Source organism: Centropristis striata, chromosome 8, assembly GCF_030273125.1.
Source record: "Centropristis striata isolate RG_2023a ecotype Rhode Island chromosome 8, C.striata_1.0, whole genome shotgun sequence".
Classification (NCBI taxonomy): Eukaryota; Metazoa; Chordata; class Actinopteri; order Perciformes; family Serranidae; genus Centropristis; species Centropristis striata.
Window position 1 is genome coordinate 11,009,289 of NC_081524.1, and position 21,439 is coordinate 11,030,727.

Consider the following 21,439-nt stretch of genomic DNA (forward strand, 5'->3'; position numbering starts at 1 on the left):
TGGATTTTAACCAGAGGGTTTAGAAAGATGATCTTTTTTAACAGCTACTGCCGAAGTGCCCTTTAACAAGGCACTTAACCCCCGAACTGCAACAGCAGAAGGCTGCAGTTACACTGGGCTTCACCTCAATATGAATTTGTGTGACTGCATAAACAAAAAGCAGGGTGGCGTTGAAGAACCACGTGCTTGCTCAACAAAACCCTGCATGAAGGCGAAATATGATGATATCTTTATCTCACTTTATATTCTCCCCCCTAAGTCTGTACGATTTTCATCCTCTTCTGTCGCACATCCATGTGTTTCCCTCTCTCCAGCGTCACAGTGATAATGAAAACCAGCCATTACACAAGGACACGGTGGTTTAATTCTCCACGTATCCCTATGCATGATGTGCCTTAAAAACAAACAAACATAAGAAACTATCCTAAATTAAAATACGACTGTTTTTGATACACAGGTCCTGTTTGTAGTGGATAATAATCAATTTGAGATTGTGTAGTATTTAAGAGCAACGTGATCTGAGCACTGAGTTTCTAGAGCATCTGAAAATATATTACTTAACCCTATTTAGTTTGCGGCAAAGTAGGCTAAAACATCCTACAAAGCAGCTTGCTACATTGTGATGTTGAAAGAAGTGCTACTCTAACCCACGTAGGATCGTCCCAAAAATAACTAATTAATTAATTAGTCCAACAACAAAAAATAACCAGCACTATTTTGATAATAAATCAATCATCCCAGGCATTTTCAAAGCAAAAATACCAAACACTTACTGGAATATTTATTTGTCATATATGCAGGAAAACTAGTTTTGGACTGTTTTTTCCTGACATTTCATATATGATTAATAGAGAAAATAATCAGCAGATTAAGCAATAACGTATAAATAAATAATTATTAGATGTTTCATTAAAACATAATTTTTCAGATACTCTAGACCCTTTAGCACGCTGCACTGTCACAAATGGCCACAGGACATACAGTCATGGAAAAAATTATTAGACCAGCCTTGTTTTCTTTAATTTCTTATCCATTTTAATGCCTGGTACAACTAAAGGTACACTTGTTTGGACAAATATAATGATAAGAACAAAAATAGCTCATAAGAGTTTAATTTAAGAGCTGATATCCTTTTCATTTTCCATGGTTTTCTTGATAATGATTTTGGTTATTATCAAGAAAACTATGGAAAATGTCTAGATATCAGCTCTTAAATTAAACTCTTATGAGCTATTTTTGTTGTTATCATCATATTTGTCCAAACATGTACCTTTAGTTGTACCAGGCATTAAAATGAAAAAGAAATTAAAGAAAACAATGGTCTAATATTTTTTTTTTCCATGACTGTATTAGAATAAAGCAGCCTTCGGTACTTTGTAACAGTAATGTCAAAAACAGATTGTGAGTCTCAGTTCATTAGCTTCTGTATTTTTGCATTAATGGCAAAATGTAGTGCACTGTGCACTTAACGGTCAAAAAGTTGAGTGTGGAGCACCAACCACTTCATGGCTACATATTGAAAGAGGAGGAATCACCAAACTTGTGTAAATGGCGGCCGAAGAAGCTGCAACAGTTGTGGTTCCTCCGGTGAACACTGCACAAGCATGTACATTTAAAATTAGCTTAATTTTTATTCTGTTTTAATAGAATCGGTAAGTGTGAAAAAACAAGCAAACAAGCCGGCAGATGTTTTGGCGGGCAATTATCGTGGTCAAATGTTGGCGGTAATGCTACCATTACAAAGAAGAAGACGTGGTCACATGTGGCAACTGTCATTTCTGATAAGTGCACCACTGTGAAAATGAGTGTAGTGACAGATGTATTGAGGACCTGCATGTCACAAACAGTGGTTTTATCCTTTGAGCTGTAAGTGCAAATGTAAGTATACTTTCAATACTTCCATCATGTGAGTTTTCCAGATATATAAACAGCATTGAAGCTTTTAAAAAATACCCCTTTAAAGCATAAATCTTGATCCATGTGCAGTTTGAAAACGTCTCCTGACAATTCACCACATCTCCTCTGTGCTGCACCATCCACTGACACACAGTGCAGGTCTGTGAGGAAGGAAGAGTGCATGAGTAAGTAGTGACCTGGGCCCCAGAGCTGATCCAGGGTCAGTGCAGAGCAGCGGCCAGTAGAGGGCATCAGACCGCCGTATCAGCGTCGGGTGGTTCCTCCTCCGAGCGGCGTGCGCTGCATCCAGATGGTGTGTTGTTGGTTGTAGTGTGCCTGTTGCAGAGTCTTTATCCAAAGCAGAATGAGTCAGACATTTTCTTGATGTGACTTGTGCCAAAGCTTCATTCATAATTTACAACAGCTATATTAGAAGTCCCCATGTGCAATTTTATGTACAAGAAGTTTAGAAATTTGTATCTTAAACAAATATGTAAAACATAATTTCTCCTTATGATATTTCAGAACATCATCCGCTTCTGTCTGTATTTTTTTCCCCTCAAAGATTAACAACATTCACATACAGTGTTCTCATTTCAGAATTACTCTATTGTTAAACTAATAAATTTTAATTAATAATATTAATAATACTACTTTTGACATTGTGAGTTATGAAACTGGATTGATGATGTAAGAAATTCAGAGAAGACAAGAATATATTTTACCACATTTACCTTTTGGTAAAAACGTACGTCGTCCATGTATTTTTTATGAATTATGTATGTATAAAACTATGTGCATCCTCAGTCTTTGTGATCAGTGTTTTGCATTGTACATTTCCAAGTGCATACAAATTTCCTGCAGCACTGCAGTATATTCGTATAATACCGCAGCCCCTCGCTCTCCCTGCCTCACTCTCCCTCCCCTATACCTCCTCTGTCACTCAACCTAACCTCTAAAGTCTTTCTAGGAAACACCCTTTTTGTCTTTTTTCCACCATGACAAACTGAATTCCCCTTTTTCTTTTCCACTCATCTCCTGTTTTTCATTTTCTCTGTCCATCACAGTTTCTGTCAAATCTCCACAATGCTGTTAAATCTTTCCTTTTTAATCCCCAACACCTCCTTTGTCCTTGGTTCTTATTGTTCCAGAGCTACATTTTATTCATCACCTCTCCCTCGAATTCATCTCACATGATCTGTGCTCCAAGATCCACACAAGATTACCCTCTTCCACATCTAAATGTACGCGATTATGAGGAGTCAGTGTCTCTCCTTCCCTCCCCAGTGCTCCCTCTTTCTAACAGGGGGAGGCGCTCATGTGCATGTGTGTGTGGTAGTGAGGGGGAGGTACAGGCGATGGAGGCATGGCCATGGGAAGAGCTTGGCCTTGGGGATGTGAGGCGTGCGACCTGGTGAGAGTGTGTGTGGGGTAGCCGGCGGACTGCGGGGGCATCTGGTAGCTCCCTGCAGAAGAAGAGCCAGAGGGCGGGCTGCCCTGGCCACCGAGGCTGCTTTTGGGAGGTGCTGGGGGTGCCTGGTTGAGCTGGATGGAGATGTCACTGGAGGCTTCGGAGGTGCTGCGTCCTCGCTTGGGTGGAGGCCAGGAGGACTCTGGGTGGAGGAACTGGCCGCTGTAGTCGCTGCTCTCGGACAGGCGGGGGCGGTAGAGTGCGGGGTGGGGGCGGTACATCTCCTCCTCGGCGTAGCGCTTCATGAACAGATAGACTGACATCACCCCGGCCCCCTGGGACAGCGAGCGAGAAGAGGAAGAGATGAGGGGGTGATAAGATGCGACAGGGAGAGAGGGAGTTAGCTGCGAAAATAAATTGAGTTCAGAGACAAACACTTTTTCAAAGAAGCGGTAACAAGTGATGGCTGGGGAAATTAGACTAAAAGGATTGTACAAAGCAGAGAGGTGTGAGTGTGTGCTTTTGATTTAAGCCTCGAAAGATGAAGGTGCGCTTTTAGTTCTTTTAAGCTCTTATGAAACAGATTGAAAGGCAAAAGAAAGAGACAAGATCACGGGCGGATTATGAAACAATGGGCCCCTGGGCACAGACATGCAAAAGCCACCACCTCTCCTACAACAAACACAGACTTTATAATTGTTGAGCCTTTTTTTTGTTGTTTTGTATTTACTTGTAGTAATTTTGTGTCTCTGTTGTTCTACCCCTTTTCATAGTCGTTCGGAGCCTCTTTGCAGCTGTGTTGCAGCTGTTTTGGTCTCTTTGTAGTCGTTATGCATCTCGTTGTGATTTAGTGTCTCTTTGTGGTCATTCTGTGTCTCTCTGTAGTAGCTCTATGTCTCTTTAGCTGCTTTGTGTCCCTGTGGATGTTGTAATCCTTTTTATAGTTGTATCTTGTGTCCTCTTTATTTCTCTTTGTCCTTGTTTCGGTCTCTTTGTAGTCTGTTTATGTTACTTTGTGGTCATTTTGAGTCTCTTCCTGGTCAGTACGTGTCTATTTCAGTGACATTTTGCAGGTGAAGGCAAGAGGGCCCCTGTAGGCCCGTTTAGTAAACCATCCATGGACAAGAGAGTGGAGAACAGATGTGGTGAGGGGAGAGGAGAGAGGAGGGGAGGAGGTTAGTGTCCACTGCAGCACATTAAGAGCAGTGGTGCTGATGAGGAGAAAGAGGCAGGAGGAGCAGAGGGGGAGGGGAGGTGGGAAGATGAGCAGAAGATTCACATGGAGTCTCACCACGCATGGATGCACACACACACACACACACACCACTGAAACCTCACATTATCTACAGAACACCAACAATCTTCCCTTCTTGCACACTCAGCATACAAAACTCCAAGGGAAAAAAAAAAACACTCATACCATAAAAATGGAAATTACTATCTGTGTGCAACATATGTATGCAAACAAGCACATACTCGCTCTCTCTTTTCCATATTTTTATCACACCCACACAGAGCCCAAACCGACCTCTTTGAGTAAGAAGGAAGAGGCAGCGAAAGCGAAGGACCAGCCGTAATGGTAGTTGAAGAACTGCTCAGGCTCCCTGGGCCGGTTCATCACCTCATCATTAATACTGGAGATGTAGAGCACCAGGCCCACCACCAGACTGAGGCCTGCACACAGCACATTAACAATGACAGTGAGTCAGAGAGAGAAGGAAAGTCAGAGGCAACAGAGAGAGAGGAGGTCATTAAATGGCAATCCAGACAGCTGCAGCAGTGTGGCGAGAGTTTAAAAGACAGGGAGGGCGATGGGATGTGGAGTGACCACGGCGAGCAATTAGCCTCCAAAATGCTAACATTAATAAAGAGATGAGAGAGAGTAGAGAGTGTATGTGTCATAATGAGATAAAGAGATAAAGATTAATGATCTGCAGAGTTGAAAAAAAGTGTAGGTAAAGCTTATTAATGTAAAAAAGCGTTTTAACACAAAAAACAAAGATAGTAAGTTTGATCTTTTCATTGTCCACAGTGTTTTCCTCCTTTAGTTGTATCCAATGTTCCTCTGTGTGTGTGTGTGTGTGTGTGTGTGTGTGTGTGTGTGTGTACTGATACCACACTGTGAAATTACTCTACTACAAGTAAAAGTCCTGAATCAGCATCAAAATATACTTAGTGAAAGTGAAAGTGAAAGTACTCCTTATGCAGAATAGACCCACTCTGATTGTTTTATATATTCTCTATATATTATTGGATTATTATTATTTAGGTATTAATGTAAGCAGTGTTTTAATTTTGAAAAGATAAGACTAATTTTTAACTGCTTAATATCCTTTCGTGAGGTTTAATTTATATTAATAAAGTCTAATCACTTTAAATTGATCTTGTTTTCTATGTTAAATCTCCACCTGAAAAGTAACTAAAGCTGTCGGCTAAATGTAGCGGAGTAAAAAGTATGAAACTTCATGAAATTTAAATACTGAAGTAAAGTACAAGTACCTCAAAATGACTTGAGTAAATTTACTTAGTTACATTCCACCTCTGGTGTACTGGAAAGGACTATAAGAGTCTTGGCCCTCCTCCCATGCAGAACTTTTGTCTCATATAAACTTGATTTCTAATTTGTTTTGCCAAAGTTTGTTTTGAGGTAGACATGATTTCTGCCTAGATAATATTCAAATGGACTGTTAGAGTGTAGGGCGTGGATTCTGTTTTTTTTCCCTACAAACTTATTTTATACAAAGATTGAGGTTAGGGAGAGACTGTGGTCACTAGCCCTAACCCTTATACAGTCGCTCTTAAAGTTGTAATAAAATATATTTTTTTTTACCCTTCTTCTTGAGATGATTGTCACAATGTGATTTATTCTTGACAGATAAAGTGTATATCTTCTCAAAACTTTATTAATCAATCTCTTCCATACATATCAGAATAAAAATGAAACCACAATTAACAGAGGACTGTGTCTGAAAACAATTATTCCAACTTCATGGGCGACCGTGTATAATCAGGCATATGTAAGAAGCACACTTTGACAGTGTTTGTGTAATTACTCTCACTGTCAGACGGGGAAGAATAAAGCTCTGTGCTGCAGATTTAATTGCCTGCTTTGAGCGCCTGAACAAAACCCCGACAAAGTTTGGAAATGTTGTGAGCGTTTTGCAGAAACGTTCTGAATGAACATTTCGTAACTTCACACAGTTTCTCCCACACACCGTCTTCAAACTAATAATCTAATTATTTAAAACAGACAAGACCCCAGTCAGTTTCTAGACGGGTCACATTATCGTGATTCAAAACATCATTTACATGGCATACTTTTCGCTCTTTTCAAATTAGTACAGTAGCATATAAAGGTAATTTCTAGGAGACATGATGGCCTGCAGATATCCATCTTAACTAAACTAGAAATGTTCTTCCTTTACTTATCCCAAGAGCAAAGTATTTTTAATTGAATTGTCATATTGTAGTGGCATATTCTGATTAATGACAGATATGTTTCCAAGAAAGAGAGATGAAAAGTGAAAGGGAAAGCGGCTTGACTCTGTTTTTAACAATATTTAATAAGAAGATACATGCGGCATGCACTGTAAACTTACTGGACTCATTTTATAGAAAACCAGAATGGGCTTTCAATGACCCTTTTCACCCAGAAGCAACACATACAACATTAAAACATTCCCTCTGAAAACACTCACAGGCTCTCCGCTCTGCCTCAGAAATGTTAAATGCATGAGATACAACATATGGCCAACATCGAAGAATCAATATTCAAAGAAAGCTGCTTGCTGTAAGCAGCAAATATGAGTATTTTTAGCCTTCGCTGCAAAATTCAAATGTACAACTAGGCTGTCAGGCAGTTATGTCCTTCGCAGTAAACGACTAGTTTAAGAGGTTGTGTTGATGATTCAAAATTGAAGAGTAGGGGAAATGCACAAAGCATGCTGCTGTCAATCCTGCAGTGGAAGTACATCTTTATTTAAATAAGTAACAGCAGAAAATCGAGGTGAACACGCATATGCACGTGCACGCAGAGGAAGGAAAGGACGGAAATGTGTGTGAGACAAAAGGAAGAAGAAATAGAAGTAAATCGTGTGTCTAGGAGTACACATGCATATGCAAAATGTCCGTGAGGTCCTCTCCATGCATGAACAGCTGGGGCTCCATGTAGCATTTTTTTCTGTAATATAAACCAGAATGCAACGGACCCAAGCTACAATATTTACCAGCCCACCGTGTCAGTGAGGCCAGCAGGGCAGGCTCATATCACTCAGTGGTCCACAAACCCCACCACAACCACAGTGAGTACTGTAAGAATACACTGTGAATGAAGTAGGAAATGAGAGGAAGGAGAGCAACTGAGAGAGAAGAGGGGGGGCGGAAAAGCAAAGAAAACTGAGAGGCTGGGTGAACAAGAGACTGGGGGAGGCAGAGGGAGGAGGGGTGAGTAGGGAAGGGAGGAGAGAGGCTTAGTGCAGCAGAATATCTAACCGCTGAAAAGCAATTTGATACACTTGCCCCTTATTATCACCCTATTATCAAAATACCTCATAAAGAAAAACACTGCGACACTTCCAGCACAGGCTATAAACATTACATAACCCCCCGTTATATAACACCTATTATTCTGCTACACCCTTTATCAGCAAGTCCCTGCCACGGCAAAGTCAGGATTGGCGGCGGCAGCCCCCGTTTGATGCTCCTCTGAGCTCTGCAGTGCTGCTTCCCTCTCAAACATTTCAAGTGAAAAACAGCCTTCAGAGAACTTGAGCTCCAATTTTGGCTCCTGACAGTCTTTACACACAGAGGACGAGAAGTGGGAGCATTACAGCCACCTGCTGTTCAAGGAGGTTAACTACACTGATGCAGAAATCAGGCTCAAAGACCTGCTCGTGATGCTGTGGGGATAATGCATGTTTTTATTTTTTTTTAGCATTTTCACAATCAAAGTTCCTAAATTTGTTACATAAAATCTATTTAAATCCAAAGTAACGCAGAGTCAGAAGAGCGGGAAACTCTCATCCTGCAGGGCTGAAAACCAATGCAGTCATCTTTTCTCATGACAGCCTACACATCTGCATCATACACTAAAAATAGAGCCGTGATGGAGTGTGTCTAAGTGTGACACGGGACACACCAGGCTGCTGTAATCAATCACAGAGCGAAGCGGTGATGACAGTGGGACATGAGTAATGGCTCCCACCTGAGAGGATGAAGAAGATGCCGGACACAAAGGCCAGGATGGTGCGCTGAGGCCGGATGTGTCCGATGTTGCTGATGACGAAGGCGGTGAAGACGAAGAGCAGCGACACCATCGGGAAGGGCGTGGCTGTCCGCACCATCTCTGTAGGGAGGAGAGGTCAGGGTGTTAAACTAAGCTGATGTAATGTGTCCTTAAACTGCAGGGAGAGGTGAATCATAATGTCTCTGGAGCTTTAAAAGTATCAGTTAATAGAATGATATAAAGTCAGTTAAGTGCAGATGCTGTGACTTTCATCACTGAAATAAAGACACAACAGTATGTCCTTCTTACAATGGTCGGATATATATATGTATATATTTGTTTTTTATAAGGGATGACTTTTTTTGATGATAACTGTGATATTTACAATAGTAATTGATACCATCTTAATAATACACACATTATAATATTGTGTAATTAGTCCAACGCCTCTTAAATAATTTCTGCTTTTTCTCTTTCTCTTTATTATATTATATTATTATAACAAAGTCAAACTGATAGCATTACTTTTGAAAAAAATTTTTTTATTAGATCATTATTTTGACAATTATTTTGGCCGCGATAATTGTGTAGTGAAAATCTTATGTTATTATGACAGCCCTATATGGACATATGACTAATAAAATTTACTGTATTTAGTTACAAGAAAACACAGCAGCATGGTTGTAAGCATGTCTGTAAGATTCTGTAACATTACGCAGAAACTTCATTGAATTTCAGCTTTTTATTTCATTTTATCTAATGAAACTTTATTCTATTGCAAGCCCATAGCAATGAATTTGACATTTTAATTTAAATGTACTTTAACACAACCACACTGACTATAACAAGTATATTGATATTTATGTAATTAATCTTTCTTTTAATTTAATTTATTTTTTCCTCTCTTTTTTCTGCTTTGTTTCTTTGATAATGATCATTTATTGAATTTCATTTCATATACTTTGTATTACTGTATTATTACGTCATATACTTTCTTAAAATACCCAAAAAAGTTTTTGTTTTAAACCAGTTATTGACGTCTTTGTTCATGAGGATCATCTGGCTTTTTAAAATCAATTTAATGTAGTTCATCTTAATACTGCTGAACAAGTGATATTATGAAGGGCTGCAGCTAACGATTACTTTCAATGATTAAGTTGTTTTTTCTTTGTTTTTTTGTTATTAAATCATAAATCTGTGTCCAAATGTCCCTCATAGTGTCCCAAAGTCCAAGATGGCTTCTTCAAATATCTTATTTTTAAAGACAGTCTTTTTACTGTTATAAACAGCAGTAAAAAGCAGCAACTCATCACAGCTGAGAACCTGTAACAAATGCATTCTGGCTGTTTTTCTTTAATCAAAACTGTTTCAGATCAATTTTATGTTAATAAACTATCAGTTGCAGCTCTAATATTCTGTTCAAATTTCAGTACCCAGAATCCCTCAGCAGGGGGACTCTGCAGCTCCTCTCACAGCAGATAATGTGTGCTGTCACTGGGCTGTTGTATGTTTTACTCACTGAGGATATTTGCAGTGTTTTCAGTGGTGATCTCTATATCGGGTTCAGTGAAGTACTCCGACGCAACACATCTCCCGTTTTCTGCTCCTGAGAGGACACACACACACACACACACACACACACACAAAGGGCGATGTTGGGGTTGGCTGTTAGGATCATAGTCAGTGATGCATGAGGAAACAAAACAAAAACCCCAAAAAAGCATGTACGTCTCTGCAGTCCTGCTCACAGGTAACGATCATGTTTTGTGACAGCTATGGAGGCCAGAAGCTCGCTTTCTCTCTTTTGTCCCCTCACTCCTCTCTCACTCTGCTGGTTTATTCTCTCTGTTTCTATGTTTGTCACCGTGATGATGTGGACATAAGCGCACACACACACACACACACACACACACACGCACACACACACACACACACACACACACACGCAGCAGCATTGTTTGGATGGTGTGCGTCTCTTCAACAGTCATACTTTGTATCTTCTTACCAGCCACAAAGCAAACTCTCCAGAGGCCTGAATGCAGCGCCATCTTCACCTCCATGCTCTGGTTGGTCTGCAGGATGATGCCCTCCACCATGATCAGCCAGTAGTCCGTGGACACGGCCACCCCCACCAGCAGCAGCCCGCAGGCTCCGAACACTGTGGACAGGATGGTCAACGCACGGCTGCTGCACGAACTCATCTGGAGGGCAGAACGAGGGAGGGAAGGGTGTTAGAAGAGAGGAAGAATTACATGTCCGAACTGCAGGGACACAAATGTAGGTAAATTTGGACGGGGTCGTGGAGATAGGTCATTAGGAACAGGGGGGAACACAGAGTGACGTGCACACATGAAAAAACGCTACCGGCTTTCCTCCTGTCTCGCCTTGTTAACGCTAAAGATGAGTTAGTGACACATCCAGTGGCAACCAATCCTGGTAAAGGTCGGAGAGGAGCCCAAGCAACAGATGATAACTTCACGGTGAACCGCTGAACTTAAACAAGGATTAAAAAAAAGAGAGAGAGATAGATAGTAGAAACAAACACAGAGATCAGGAGAGGTCCTTCGTGACTCACATGTGGTCTTTCTGTGACTTAGTTCAGCTTGACTGGGAAAGACTTCGCTGCAAATCTTTTGAGCATGCTGTCTCTATGCATTTGTGAGTTTCCGTGCATGTGTGTGTGATTGTTCAGCCGCTAGTCGCAACTCAAGGATATACTGCAGGGATTTAAAAAAAAACATTGTTTCTTCATAGATTGGTCAATTTTGAGATGTTGGACTATTCTGCTTCTATAACAAGTCTTATTTCAGTCTAGTGTAAAGAAAACATCCAAACTACATATTTAGGTATTTAGGTAATTTTTGTCTGTGGATTCCTTATAAACTGACCAAAAGTTTGCATTAGATATTTGAACATAATATTTCGGAAAACTTGTAATACGAAAAATAATTGCTTTAATGTGAGCAACAAACCCAGGATGTTTCATGTTGATATCTATTAGTTCAAATGTTTACCCTATTCACCTGTTGTTCCTTGCAAAATGCATGGAATTTTACATATTTTTGTCATATTCTTTGACAGAGATTTCCACTTTAGTAGCACTTACATATGACTAACTTTCCAGTTTCATTTTTCATTTTTACAGAGGGGCTTACTCATATATCATTAATAGCCTGATTTATAAAACATTTTATTCATAAAATCATGCGGAAACTAGATTTTTTAAAATGGCTGTTGACAGTATTTTCTGGTGTATGGAGTGACAAAAAGAGATGTCCAAAATTCCCTCTTTAAAAACATTTGACTCTTATATGTAAACAACATGAAAGTAGAATTTTGAACCTTTCTCTTTTCAATGTTCAGATTTCTCTACTGGAAGTGAATTCAGATCAGTAAATATTTAATAAGATAATGGCTCATTTGCATATTTAAACAGAACATTTTCAGGGAGGTTTCATGATGATATCTAGTTAGATTTTTACCCTATCAACCTGCAGTGCCTCCCTTTAATTTGGGCGGCTGTATCACCGGCTTGACAAGTAATGAACAACAACTGCATGTTTAAAACACAGAGCGGGGCTGGTGTTTACTGTAATCACCCTCATTGTGCCGAGTTATTCAGCACATAATGTGTTTCACAGTGAGGTTCATTACTATAATGCAGCTGACGTCATATCTAGCTCAAACCGTTTGTTTTGCATTTCTTTTTTGTTCTAAATTAGGTTTTTTTTTTTCCACTTTTGCTACCTGCACTGACAATGTGTTTTAATCAATGAACTTATCCAGGTTTATACACCTGCCTGCTGGTCATTTAATCAGATATTTTTAGTAAAAACTATAAGACTATCTTCATTTCTATCAGCAGGAGCTTGGCCCCAGATGCCAGCATCAATCAGTTTTGTGTCAGTGCATGTGTGCTGTGAGCTCCACATTGTATCTCACCGACTGAGTGGGCCATTAAAATACACTTAAGTCACTTTAAATGAGATGTGACATTGTAATAACTGGCTGGAAGAGACCAATTATGGCAGTGAAGCGATGCACCTGCTCTGCAACAAGGTGTAAACACACACTGACACTCAATCCTCCGCCATTCAAAACTGCAACACTGACCCAATGTGTAGCAAGAAAACTTTCCCGGCATCATTACACACACACACACACACACACACACACACACACACACACACACACACACACTCTGTGCTGAACTATGGACAAGAGGCAGAATGGAGCTTTAACACCAAACATCTGACCCTTACTGTCACAAAATAATTGATATTAGTTGTAACAGGAAATGTTTTCCAGTAAGTAACAACTCAAGCTTCAGCCTCTTGTTCTTACAGTAGCTGACAGGAGTGAAATCAGGCGTGTTCCTCTGCTGATGTAACACAGCTGCTGCTCCAAGGTTTCAAAAGATGTGTGTTTGAGCTTCTTCTCTGCATATCACGAGTGTGCTGAGCTGTTATTTGCATACTTGAGGCAGGAAAGTTAAATTGTCATTAAAGGTATAATGGTAACTGCATTTGTATAGCACCTTTCTTATCATAATGACCATTTAAAGCACTTTTGCACTACAGGTCAGCAGTCACACATTCACACACACTTTCATACATCCTTCAGTTAGTTCAACACACTCACACACCCATGGGACAGCCTTCGGGAGCAATTTGGGGTTTCTTGCCCAAAGATACTTCGACATCTAGAACAGGGATTGAACCAACGACCTTCCGATAAGTGGCTAACCACTAAACCATGTAAGCCACATGTCACATGTCACATTTTCCTAAAGACACGTACATGAAAAAATCACTCTCAATCATTATTTATGGCCCACTAGAAGTATGTGGCGGTGTCTGTATCTGCAGAGACCCTGCCTTCTGCTTCAAGAAGCTACAAGAATAGAGGACTCAGTGCAAAAAAACAAACAGAAAAAAAGACAAATACAGCAAAGACAAAAAGGACATTCCAAACTGAGAGTGAATCTTAGATTTGCTTTCACTTTCCTTGAGCCAGGGACGACGGGACAAGTTTGTGTTTAAAGAAAAAGTAGCCTTTGATGAAAAATGTTCACGATGCTGTAGCTGACCAGATTCCTTTTTCTAGCTTCCTGCATCAATCATAACTGGACAAAAAGCCACAATTATTCATATTAAATACATAACATTCAGTCTAACAGACACTGAACTTGTGTACCTTGTCATTGTCATGTAGCGAACCATTTGACAAATGTATGGTAAAATACATCATTAGGTTTTAGGCTGACTGATTAATTCAACATTGACCATTTATCAGGCACTGAACAGGGCTTTGATGACAGAAACTGAACACCAAATTAATGACTTGAACATGAGAACCGCTTTGTTCTTCTTCTGGCCTTTCTTTGAACAGTGTGACAAACCTTTAAGTCTTTGAAGAGCAGAGTTATAATAGACACAGTCATTCTGCTGGGGGAATAAAGTCTTAAAGATTAAGCTGGGCCTCATCTTATCTGGACAGCCATTGTGCAGGACGTGACCACTATAGAAGTTACTTCAGTTTCTGTGCAGCAGTCGGGATGAATAGAGCTTCTTTTGTGAGCGAGGCGTACAGTGTGTGTAAGAACAGAGCAGGCTGGTGGTAAAGGGTACGCATCTGAGAAATCCTCTGAAAAATGACAAGTTTGGGCATGTTGAGGTTGAAATAAGCACGTGAGGCACAGCTTGAGTTACTAATACTGCAGACAGATGTGAGGGAGGAACAACCACTAACAATCCAGACCCACAAATAAGATGAAAGATGGAAAATTGAGGCAATCAAAGGACAAAGGTACAATATTTACACATTGAAGGATGCATCTATCCGAATATATGTAAGACTTCCTCAGTTTTACACCAAGCTTTCTATAATTTTCACTCAATTTTCATTCTTTCATTAAAGGCACAATGTGTAATTTTCTGCAGCGAGGGGTCTTTCAAACAAAACAATAACAAAAGATGGAGTTTGGTGACGTCATGCAGTAACATGCTCTCTGATGTCATTGCAATCATCTTCTCCTGGTTAGGATTCCTTCAGAGGTTTTTACCAAGAGCTAAGTTAAAGAGGCCTCCTCCTCTCCAACACAAACGAACCCAGTGGTTAAAACCGGTAAAACATTTGAATAAAGTAGTTTCATGTGAAAAATCAGTGTATCTCAAATGCTGTTCTGTGAATGTTTGCTCAGCTTGTTTCCTGATAAGTTGAAGAAGATCCAGATGTCCAATGTGATCTTTGATCAAAAAATGCTTATCGGAAAATCAGTCTGGAACCTCTCCCTTCATTTTTTATATCCAAGGGGCGTTATCAATGGGTTCAGACTGAAATGCCTCTGAATAGACCTACAACCAATCAGAGCAATAAAGCATCACGTGGCACTGAGTGACACGTTCTAGTTGGGGCGGTCTCCGGTCTGTTTTCAAGGAGGACAAACATGGTGGCCAGGTCTTAAACTTTCTCAAATTACAGACAAACTAAAATGCATTTCTGAAAAAAAATGAGTCAAGAAATAGGCAATGTAGTAACAGAATCTTGATTCATATTTGGTCAGTACTGCCTAGTTTCATGAGTTGCACTGGATCGTATCAAACCCTCCTTATATGAGATAAACACTTGTGATTGGCCAGCTGGAAATCAGTCTGAATGGGAGAGTGACTTAGACTTATCCACCAGAGCAAATAAAACATGAGCTCTGCAGACTAGTCTTTGCGATGCTGACACATGTGCAAAGTGAATATGAAGTCATTGACAGGTAACTAAATGAAACAGATTTCTCTGTTTGATTGGAAACATGGGAGTACACAAGTAACATATCGAACATAGTTGTTTTTAGATATTTCAATGCTGAAAAGCTGCATATTATACCTTTAATCAGAGGTTGTGAATCATGCGGCCGGCCCAGAAGTGTCCACTGCTGCTGCTGACACTTGAGTAGTGGACAAGAGTTTGAGCTGGTGTGATTGAGAGAGTTTGAGCTCCGTAAAAACCAAAAACAACTCTCTGAAATGAAATAACTAAAGGCACAGAAGAGGGGCCGGTATAAAGACGAGCAGAGAGGAGTGGGAATGAACAATCACACCTGCCAGCAGTTGGAGGATGTGCCAGAGTGGTCAGGAATGAGTGAGAATCAATTGGAGTTGCAACCCAGCAGAAATGAATGGATGTGCCTGAGTGGCTCTTCCAGACTTGTTCAGCACCACGGACAGCACCCTCATCTCTCTGCTGCACCATCAAACAGAAAACACAAGAAACACATCCTGCTGGTCTCATAGATTTGGACACAAACGAAGGGAACAAATTCACCTCTCAGCTGCCCATGTATTGTGCCCACATAATGCCCAAAAAATCCTCTGAAGAGCTGTTGCAGTTTTCGGAGCAACAGCCATTGTAGACTTGGGATTGAGATTGAGCGAGAGAAAAAAAATCGCTGTTAGATTTGTGATAACAATCCCATTTTAGCGCTGTGAGACAGGCCCCTCAGCTCCCTCACCCAGAAAGTAATGAGCCAATTGAATTGGTTAGATAGGAGCCACAAGGGGGACAAAAGGTTTAATTCTCTCTAATCTGTCACAATCTACAGACTGACATCACCTCGAAGCCTCACAGGGAAGAAGAGAAAGAGGGAGTGATGGCTGAGAGAGAAAGGAGAGAAAGCAGCAGAGAGGAGGAGGATGAAACTATGTTTGTGGAGAGTCTTTAAGGCAGGAACAGTGAGTACATGGAGCAGATATATAGGTTAACACAGGGAAAGACCTTGGCCCAAAAAATGGAAGGAGTACCCAACGTGGACGCGCACGACGGGGATGCGCCTACACCTGTGCTAAACTAACCAACCTTGACTGTGCAGCGTCTCAAAAAAAATCACCCCGAGAGGAGGATGAAGGCACTCAGAGGGAAATAAATGACTTCATAACGACTAAACGTAGATATCGTGACTCAATGGGTGGGTTTGCTCATCATTTCTCAGAGCATTTCAGCTGCGCAGCCACTCCGCGGAGAGTTCAACACCACATCTTGTGTAAACTGCATGTATGTGGAGCGGGATCCTGGTACAGGGCTGACTGAGGCACTGATGTGCGCATTGGATTGTTTAGAAACCCCCCCTCTGCTGTCACACACACTCACACGCGGAGTTTGGGAGATGATAAACACAGAGCAGGGAACATGTGAGCGACTCACACACACGCACACACAATTGGGATGAAAAATGAAGAGCTGCTGAACGACTTCCAGGTGACATTTAACTGTGATATCTCAAACGAGAGATGAGCGGCTGTCTTTTACGCTCACACGACATGAGAACACGTTATGAATGCGGCGCTTTTTCCACACACACAACACACACACATACATTTTTAAATGACTGAGTCAGGGCTCAAAGGCGTCATCGCTTCAATTACTGCCAAGAACACACAACTGTAGTTATTTAAAAAGAGGGAAAATACTCACCCTGCCAGGAGAGTCGTGCGCACACGTCAGTAGCCAAGAAACCTCACACCAGGGAGGCTTGGTGGGTTTTGGTTTCTCTCTCTCTCCTCCTCTCTCCTTCTCTCTCTCTCTCTCTTCTGTGTGTTTTCCCTTAAGCCCCCTTACCCATCCTCTAAATCCCTCACTCTCTCTTTCACTCAATCTGTCCCAGGCACTGCGGTGGATTGGTTCAGCAAGCTACTTTGGCTACAAGAGAGACATAGCGGGAGCAGGAGGGAGAGAAGTGCTGGAGAGAGAGAGAGAGCGAGAGCGAGAGAGAGAGAGAGAGAGAGAGAGAGAGAGAGAGAGAGACAGAGAGAGACAGAGAGAGAGAGAGAGAGAGAGAGAGGGAGGGAGAGGGAGCGAGAGGGGGGGTTAGGGAAGGGGGGTCATGTTAAACTACCATTTCTCATTTTATATCATGTTTTAAATGATTTGTTTCCTTTTTATTCTCTCCATTATAATATACTGTAGAGTTATGTCGCTGTATAATGTTGCATAATGTGGTGTATGATGTAAAGTAGTGTTCTCTAGTTCACACAGTGATAGTTATGTGCAAATTGATTTTATTGGTTTGATTTGTGCATTTAAGCATTTTCTCTTGTGTCCATTTATTCCTTTTTCAATCTTTTGTATTGAGTTTATTAATAAATGTGTCATTTTTTTCTTGTGTCTATTTATTTGAAAAAAATCTATTTTTTGGGTTATATTATTACTTTTTTCTTGTTTTCTTGTCTTTTAAAAAAATCTAATTTAAAATGCAATTAATTTAAAATATATATTTTTGTCGTGTCAATCTACTTTTAAAAAATCTATTTTAATGTTTTATTTATTTTAATCCAATTATTTTCGTGTCCATTTAAAAACAATATTTATTGGTGTTATTATTACCAGTTTTACCTGTACCTCTTTTATTTCTTGTGTCCATTAATTTTTTCCAATAGATTTTATTTGTTTCATTATTACATTTTAAATAATTTATTTCTCTGTGTGTCTACTTACACTTGCAAACTGTCTCCTATTATCTGCATGCGAGTCGTCTTTCTAACACTATCCTGTAGGAAAGGTGCTATACAAATAACATTTGATTACATCATCCTACATCGTGCTTTAGCGACGCTGCAGTTAATTATGATCATGCCAGTATAGCAAAATTCAATTTCAAGTTCAATCTAAACTAAATTGCAATACAGTTGACTCCAATATCCATATCGCAGAAGCTGCAATATTTATGTTTGATAAAGGTAAAATGTGTGAAGAAACATGAAGAAGGACTGCAGTGATGCCCTGGCCTTCAAATCTTCTCCGGATGTCAGAAAGTTCAGATAGACCCCAACAACTTTCACATCACTATGATTATAATAGCTTTTTTAAAGTGCAAATTAAAATTGTAATGGAAAAAATATCATTCCCACAAATCATTAACCATGTAGCAAGTAATCAAAAATAATCCCAATAGGATTTTTTGGGCATATAGTGTAGCACTAATGCAAACTTAAATCCAAATCACAGCATTAAGCATCAAATCTAAGTAGAAAGCACAGTAGATCAGCTCTCCTCTAGTAGATAAAGCTCATAAAGTCAGACACTTTCACTTAACCTCACATTATGAGTGCGGATGCATACCAGTTAGATATCTTTCTATCTCTCCTCCTCTTCCTCTTCCTCTTGCCCCCCTCCTCCTTTTGTCTCCTGTGGTCCATGTCCCTTGGTCTATTTTTAGCCGGCTGGTGGAGGAATCCTATATTTTTAGTAACGATATCAATAGTCTACAGCACACTCTGACCTCAGGGCATGAGAGAGAGAGCGAGAGAGTCAGAGGGAGGGAGAGAGAGAGAGGAGGAGGAGGAGGAGGAGGGTGGGAATGAGCGATTGAGGCGAGATAGAAAGAGAACAGCGAGAGAGATAGAGATAGAGGAAGAGGAGGCAGTGGTGAAGAAGAGGGATGATATCATGTCAAAGTGACAGTGAATGATGGACTGCACGCACGACTCCGACCGGAGAGCGCTGGAGGTTCAGTTACATGAAGGCAGATTCTGTCAAGGTTGGAGTAAAGGTTGTGGTGAGGAGTTTAAAATCGGGCAGTCGACAGCAGGTGAACATCAAACAAACTGAAGAAGATTTATCTTTCTGGAAAAGTGCCATTACATGTTTATTCCTCTCTTTCTATTTATTCTTATCATTAAAATGTCATATTTAAGTGTGGAATTGATCCATTCCTCACTCCTCACTGCTGTATTGTGTGTCTGAAATGCATCACAGGCTATAAAAGAACTTTATCTGCCACTGCAAATTATATATCTACATTAAATCTGTCATCGCAGGAATCAATATGAAACCCATCAAAACATAAAGGTCACATTTCTTGACATGATTTCTGACATTTTTTAAAATGATAACAACACAAAGAACATCAGGCCGTGCTTTATCTTGAATATCAGGTGCATTGTTTTGAAAATTATAATTTCCTTGAGGAAATTTGTCAAATTAAAGTGTCACATTCCTCCTGGAGTCTCACTGCTTGAACAGAATAATTAGAAATGATAAACTATGAATGTATAATAGATTGTATTATTGCCATGATAAAGGCAAGGACAAGATAAGACACAATACTCATATCAAAAGACAAGTTAGTCAAAGAGATAACAGCAACAATAACACATTTAGACAATAACATTTACAGAAAAGACATAAAACATTGCATTGAAACGTTTTTCCAGTGCAGCACTGGCAGAAAAGACAAACAGAGAAGAAGAGAGATGAAGGACAGATAGAGAGGAAGAGAGGAGGTAGAGAGGGAGATGGGACGTTGATGAGATTTTAATGTGAAGGTCAACTTGTTATAACTCAGATCTCTATGGGGATATGAGTCCCATCATGATGCTGGAGGGGTTGGAGGGGGGAGGAGGAGGAGGAGGGAGGGGCTGAAGGGTGGAGGAGGTGGGAGTGTGTGAGGCCACTTCAGAAAAAGGAGGAGGGAGTGAAAGTGAGATGCCTGAGAGGTGGTTTTGCTGCTTCGACAACTACAGTATCACAGTAAATAGAGGGGTCAGCATCTTCTGCGTGTGTGTAACAGTGTATGTGTGCGCACATGCCTGAGATTGCACTTTTGAGTGTGAGTATGTGTGAAAGTGAGGCAGAGGGAGTGAGCGTGACAGAGAGGCGTGAGGAGGAGACAAAGCGAGAGGCTGTGCATGTTTGTTTCTCAGCAGCTTCGCACCAAATCACAGAATGAAACACTTCACTTGTTCTCGTTTCATGATTTTTTCAGTACGTTTATTTCAATGTTCTTTTTTCCAGCAGATAAAAACAGAAGTTAACTCAACTAACAGATACATAAAAGCATAAGTTATCTATTGTATTATATATTATTGATCGTATTGTCTATCGTATTGTGTGCTGTGACATTTGACCTCAACTCAAACTGAGCTCAGACGGTCAGATCAACCGCTCTGACCTTTTACACAAATCTGTTCGATTTTGCCGCTCTGGATGACAGATGGCTATAATTATCATTGTGCTGACATACAGAAAAAATGTAAACGGAAGAAAAATCAGAAAGACGCCTTAAAGAAAAACTGATTTCTGTGTGAAATGCTCAGCTGGTTTGTGAGATAAGAGCACTGAAATGGGAATATTAAAGTGTTTCAGCCACCTGCCTTGCTCAGATAGTGTTTAATGACAGTGCTGCTATTATTTTTCCATGTATTGAACAGTTCCTGCGAGCCTCGCTTTTAATTATGCCTAATCAATGCTGCAAGTACGTCATTACACAGCAAAAAGCTTTATGATATCCTCCAGAAAAACAATAAAGCACTTGCATTGTAGGTGTCTTGAAAACATTATTAGAAGGCAAAGTTTCTAAGACTGCAAATGCATTTTTCAGTGCAGCTGTAGGCGTCATTAAAGAGCACTGACACTGGACGGTATATTGCAGTGTGCATAGGCCCACAGCGAGAATAATAGAGAAAAAAAACCTTGTGAATAAAAAATGATGCAGCCCAAACTGTGGCAGGGATGTGAGGACTTCCTCCCAGTGATAACAGAGTCAGGCATGAGCTGGGGGACAGCCTGCACTAACTGTCACATTGTGCCTGCTGCGTTGGTTCAGCATCAGCAGGGTCACCTGAGGTCACCAGTGTGACATTAAACTGGGAGGTCGGACCAGGCCAGAGGAACCTGACCGAGCTCTTTCACAGGGTGCCAGACTAATACAAAAAACAAAAAACTCACTCAGTTTGCATCATAGTCAAAGTGTCACACACAAACAGAGTGAGACACATTATAGTGCTTCTGATGCTGAATTACTGTGCCGTGTATAATGTAATATTCTGCTAAGAAATGTTTGTTTTCATGTGTATGAAAAAGTGATTCCTGCTATGTGGCCTGTATAGCTGTATGAGAAAAACCTGATTTTTGTAAAATAC

General features: G+C 40.4%; 1 protein-coding gene across 1 annotated transcript; it reads right to left on the reverse strand.

The window, feature by feature from the left end:
- Positions 1 to 2,461: 2,461 nt before the first annotated feature.
- cacng7b (calcium channel, voltage-dependent, gamma subunit 7b) lies at positions 2,462 to 17,193 on the reverse strand. The gene is made up of 6 exons (XM_059339431.1): positions 16,995 to 17,193; positions 10,537 to 10,732; positions 10,051 to 10,137; positions 8,511 to 8,651; positions 4,836 to 4,981; positions 2,462 to 3,642 (listed from the first exon to the last, which is right to left on the reverse strand). The coding sequence occupies exons 2-6, from the start codon at positions 10,730 to 10,732 to the stop codon at positions 3,196 to 3,198; spliced, it is 1,017 nt and encodes a 338-aa protein (XP_059195414.1). The 5' UTR covers positions 16,995 to 17,193; the 3' UTR covers positions 2,462 to 3,195.
- Positions 17,194 to 21,439: the final 4,246 nt, after the last annotated feature.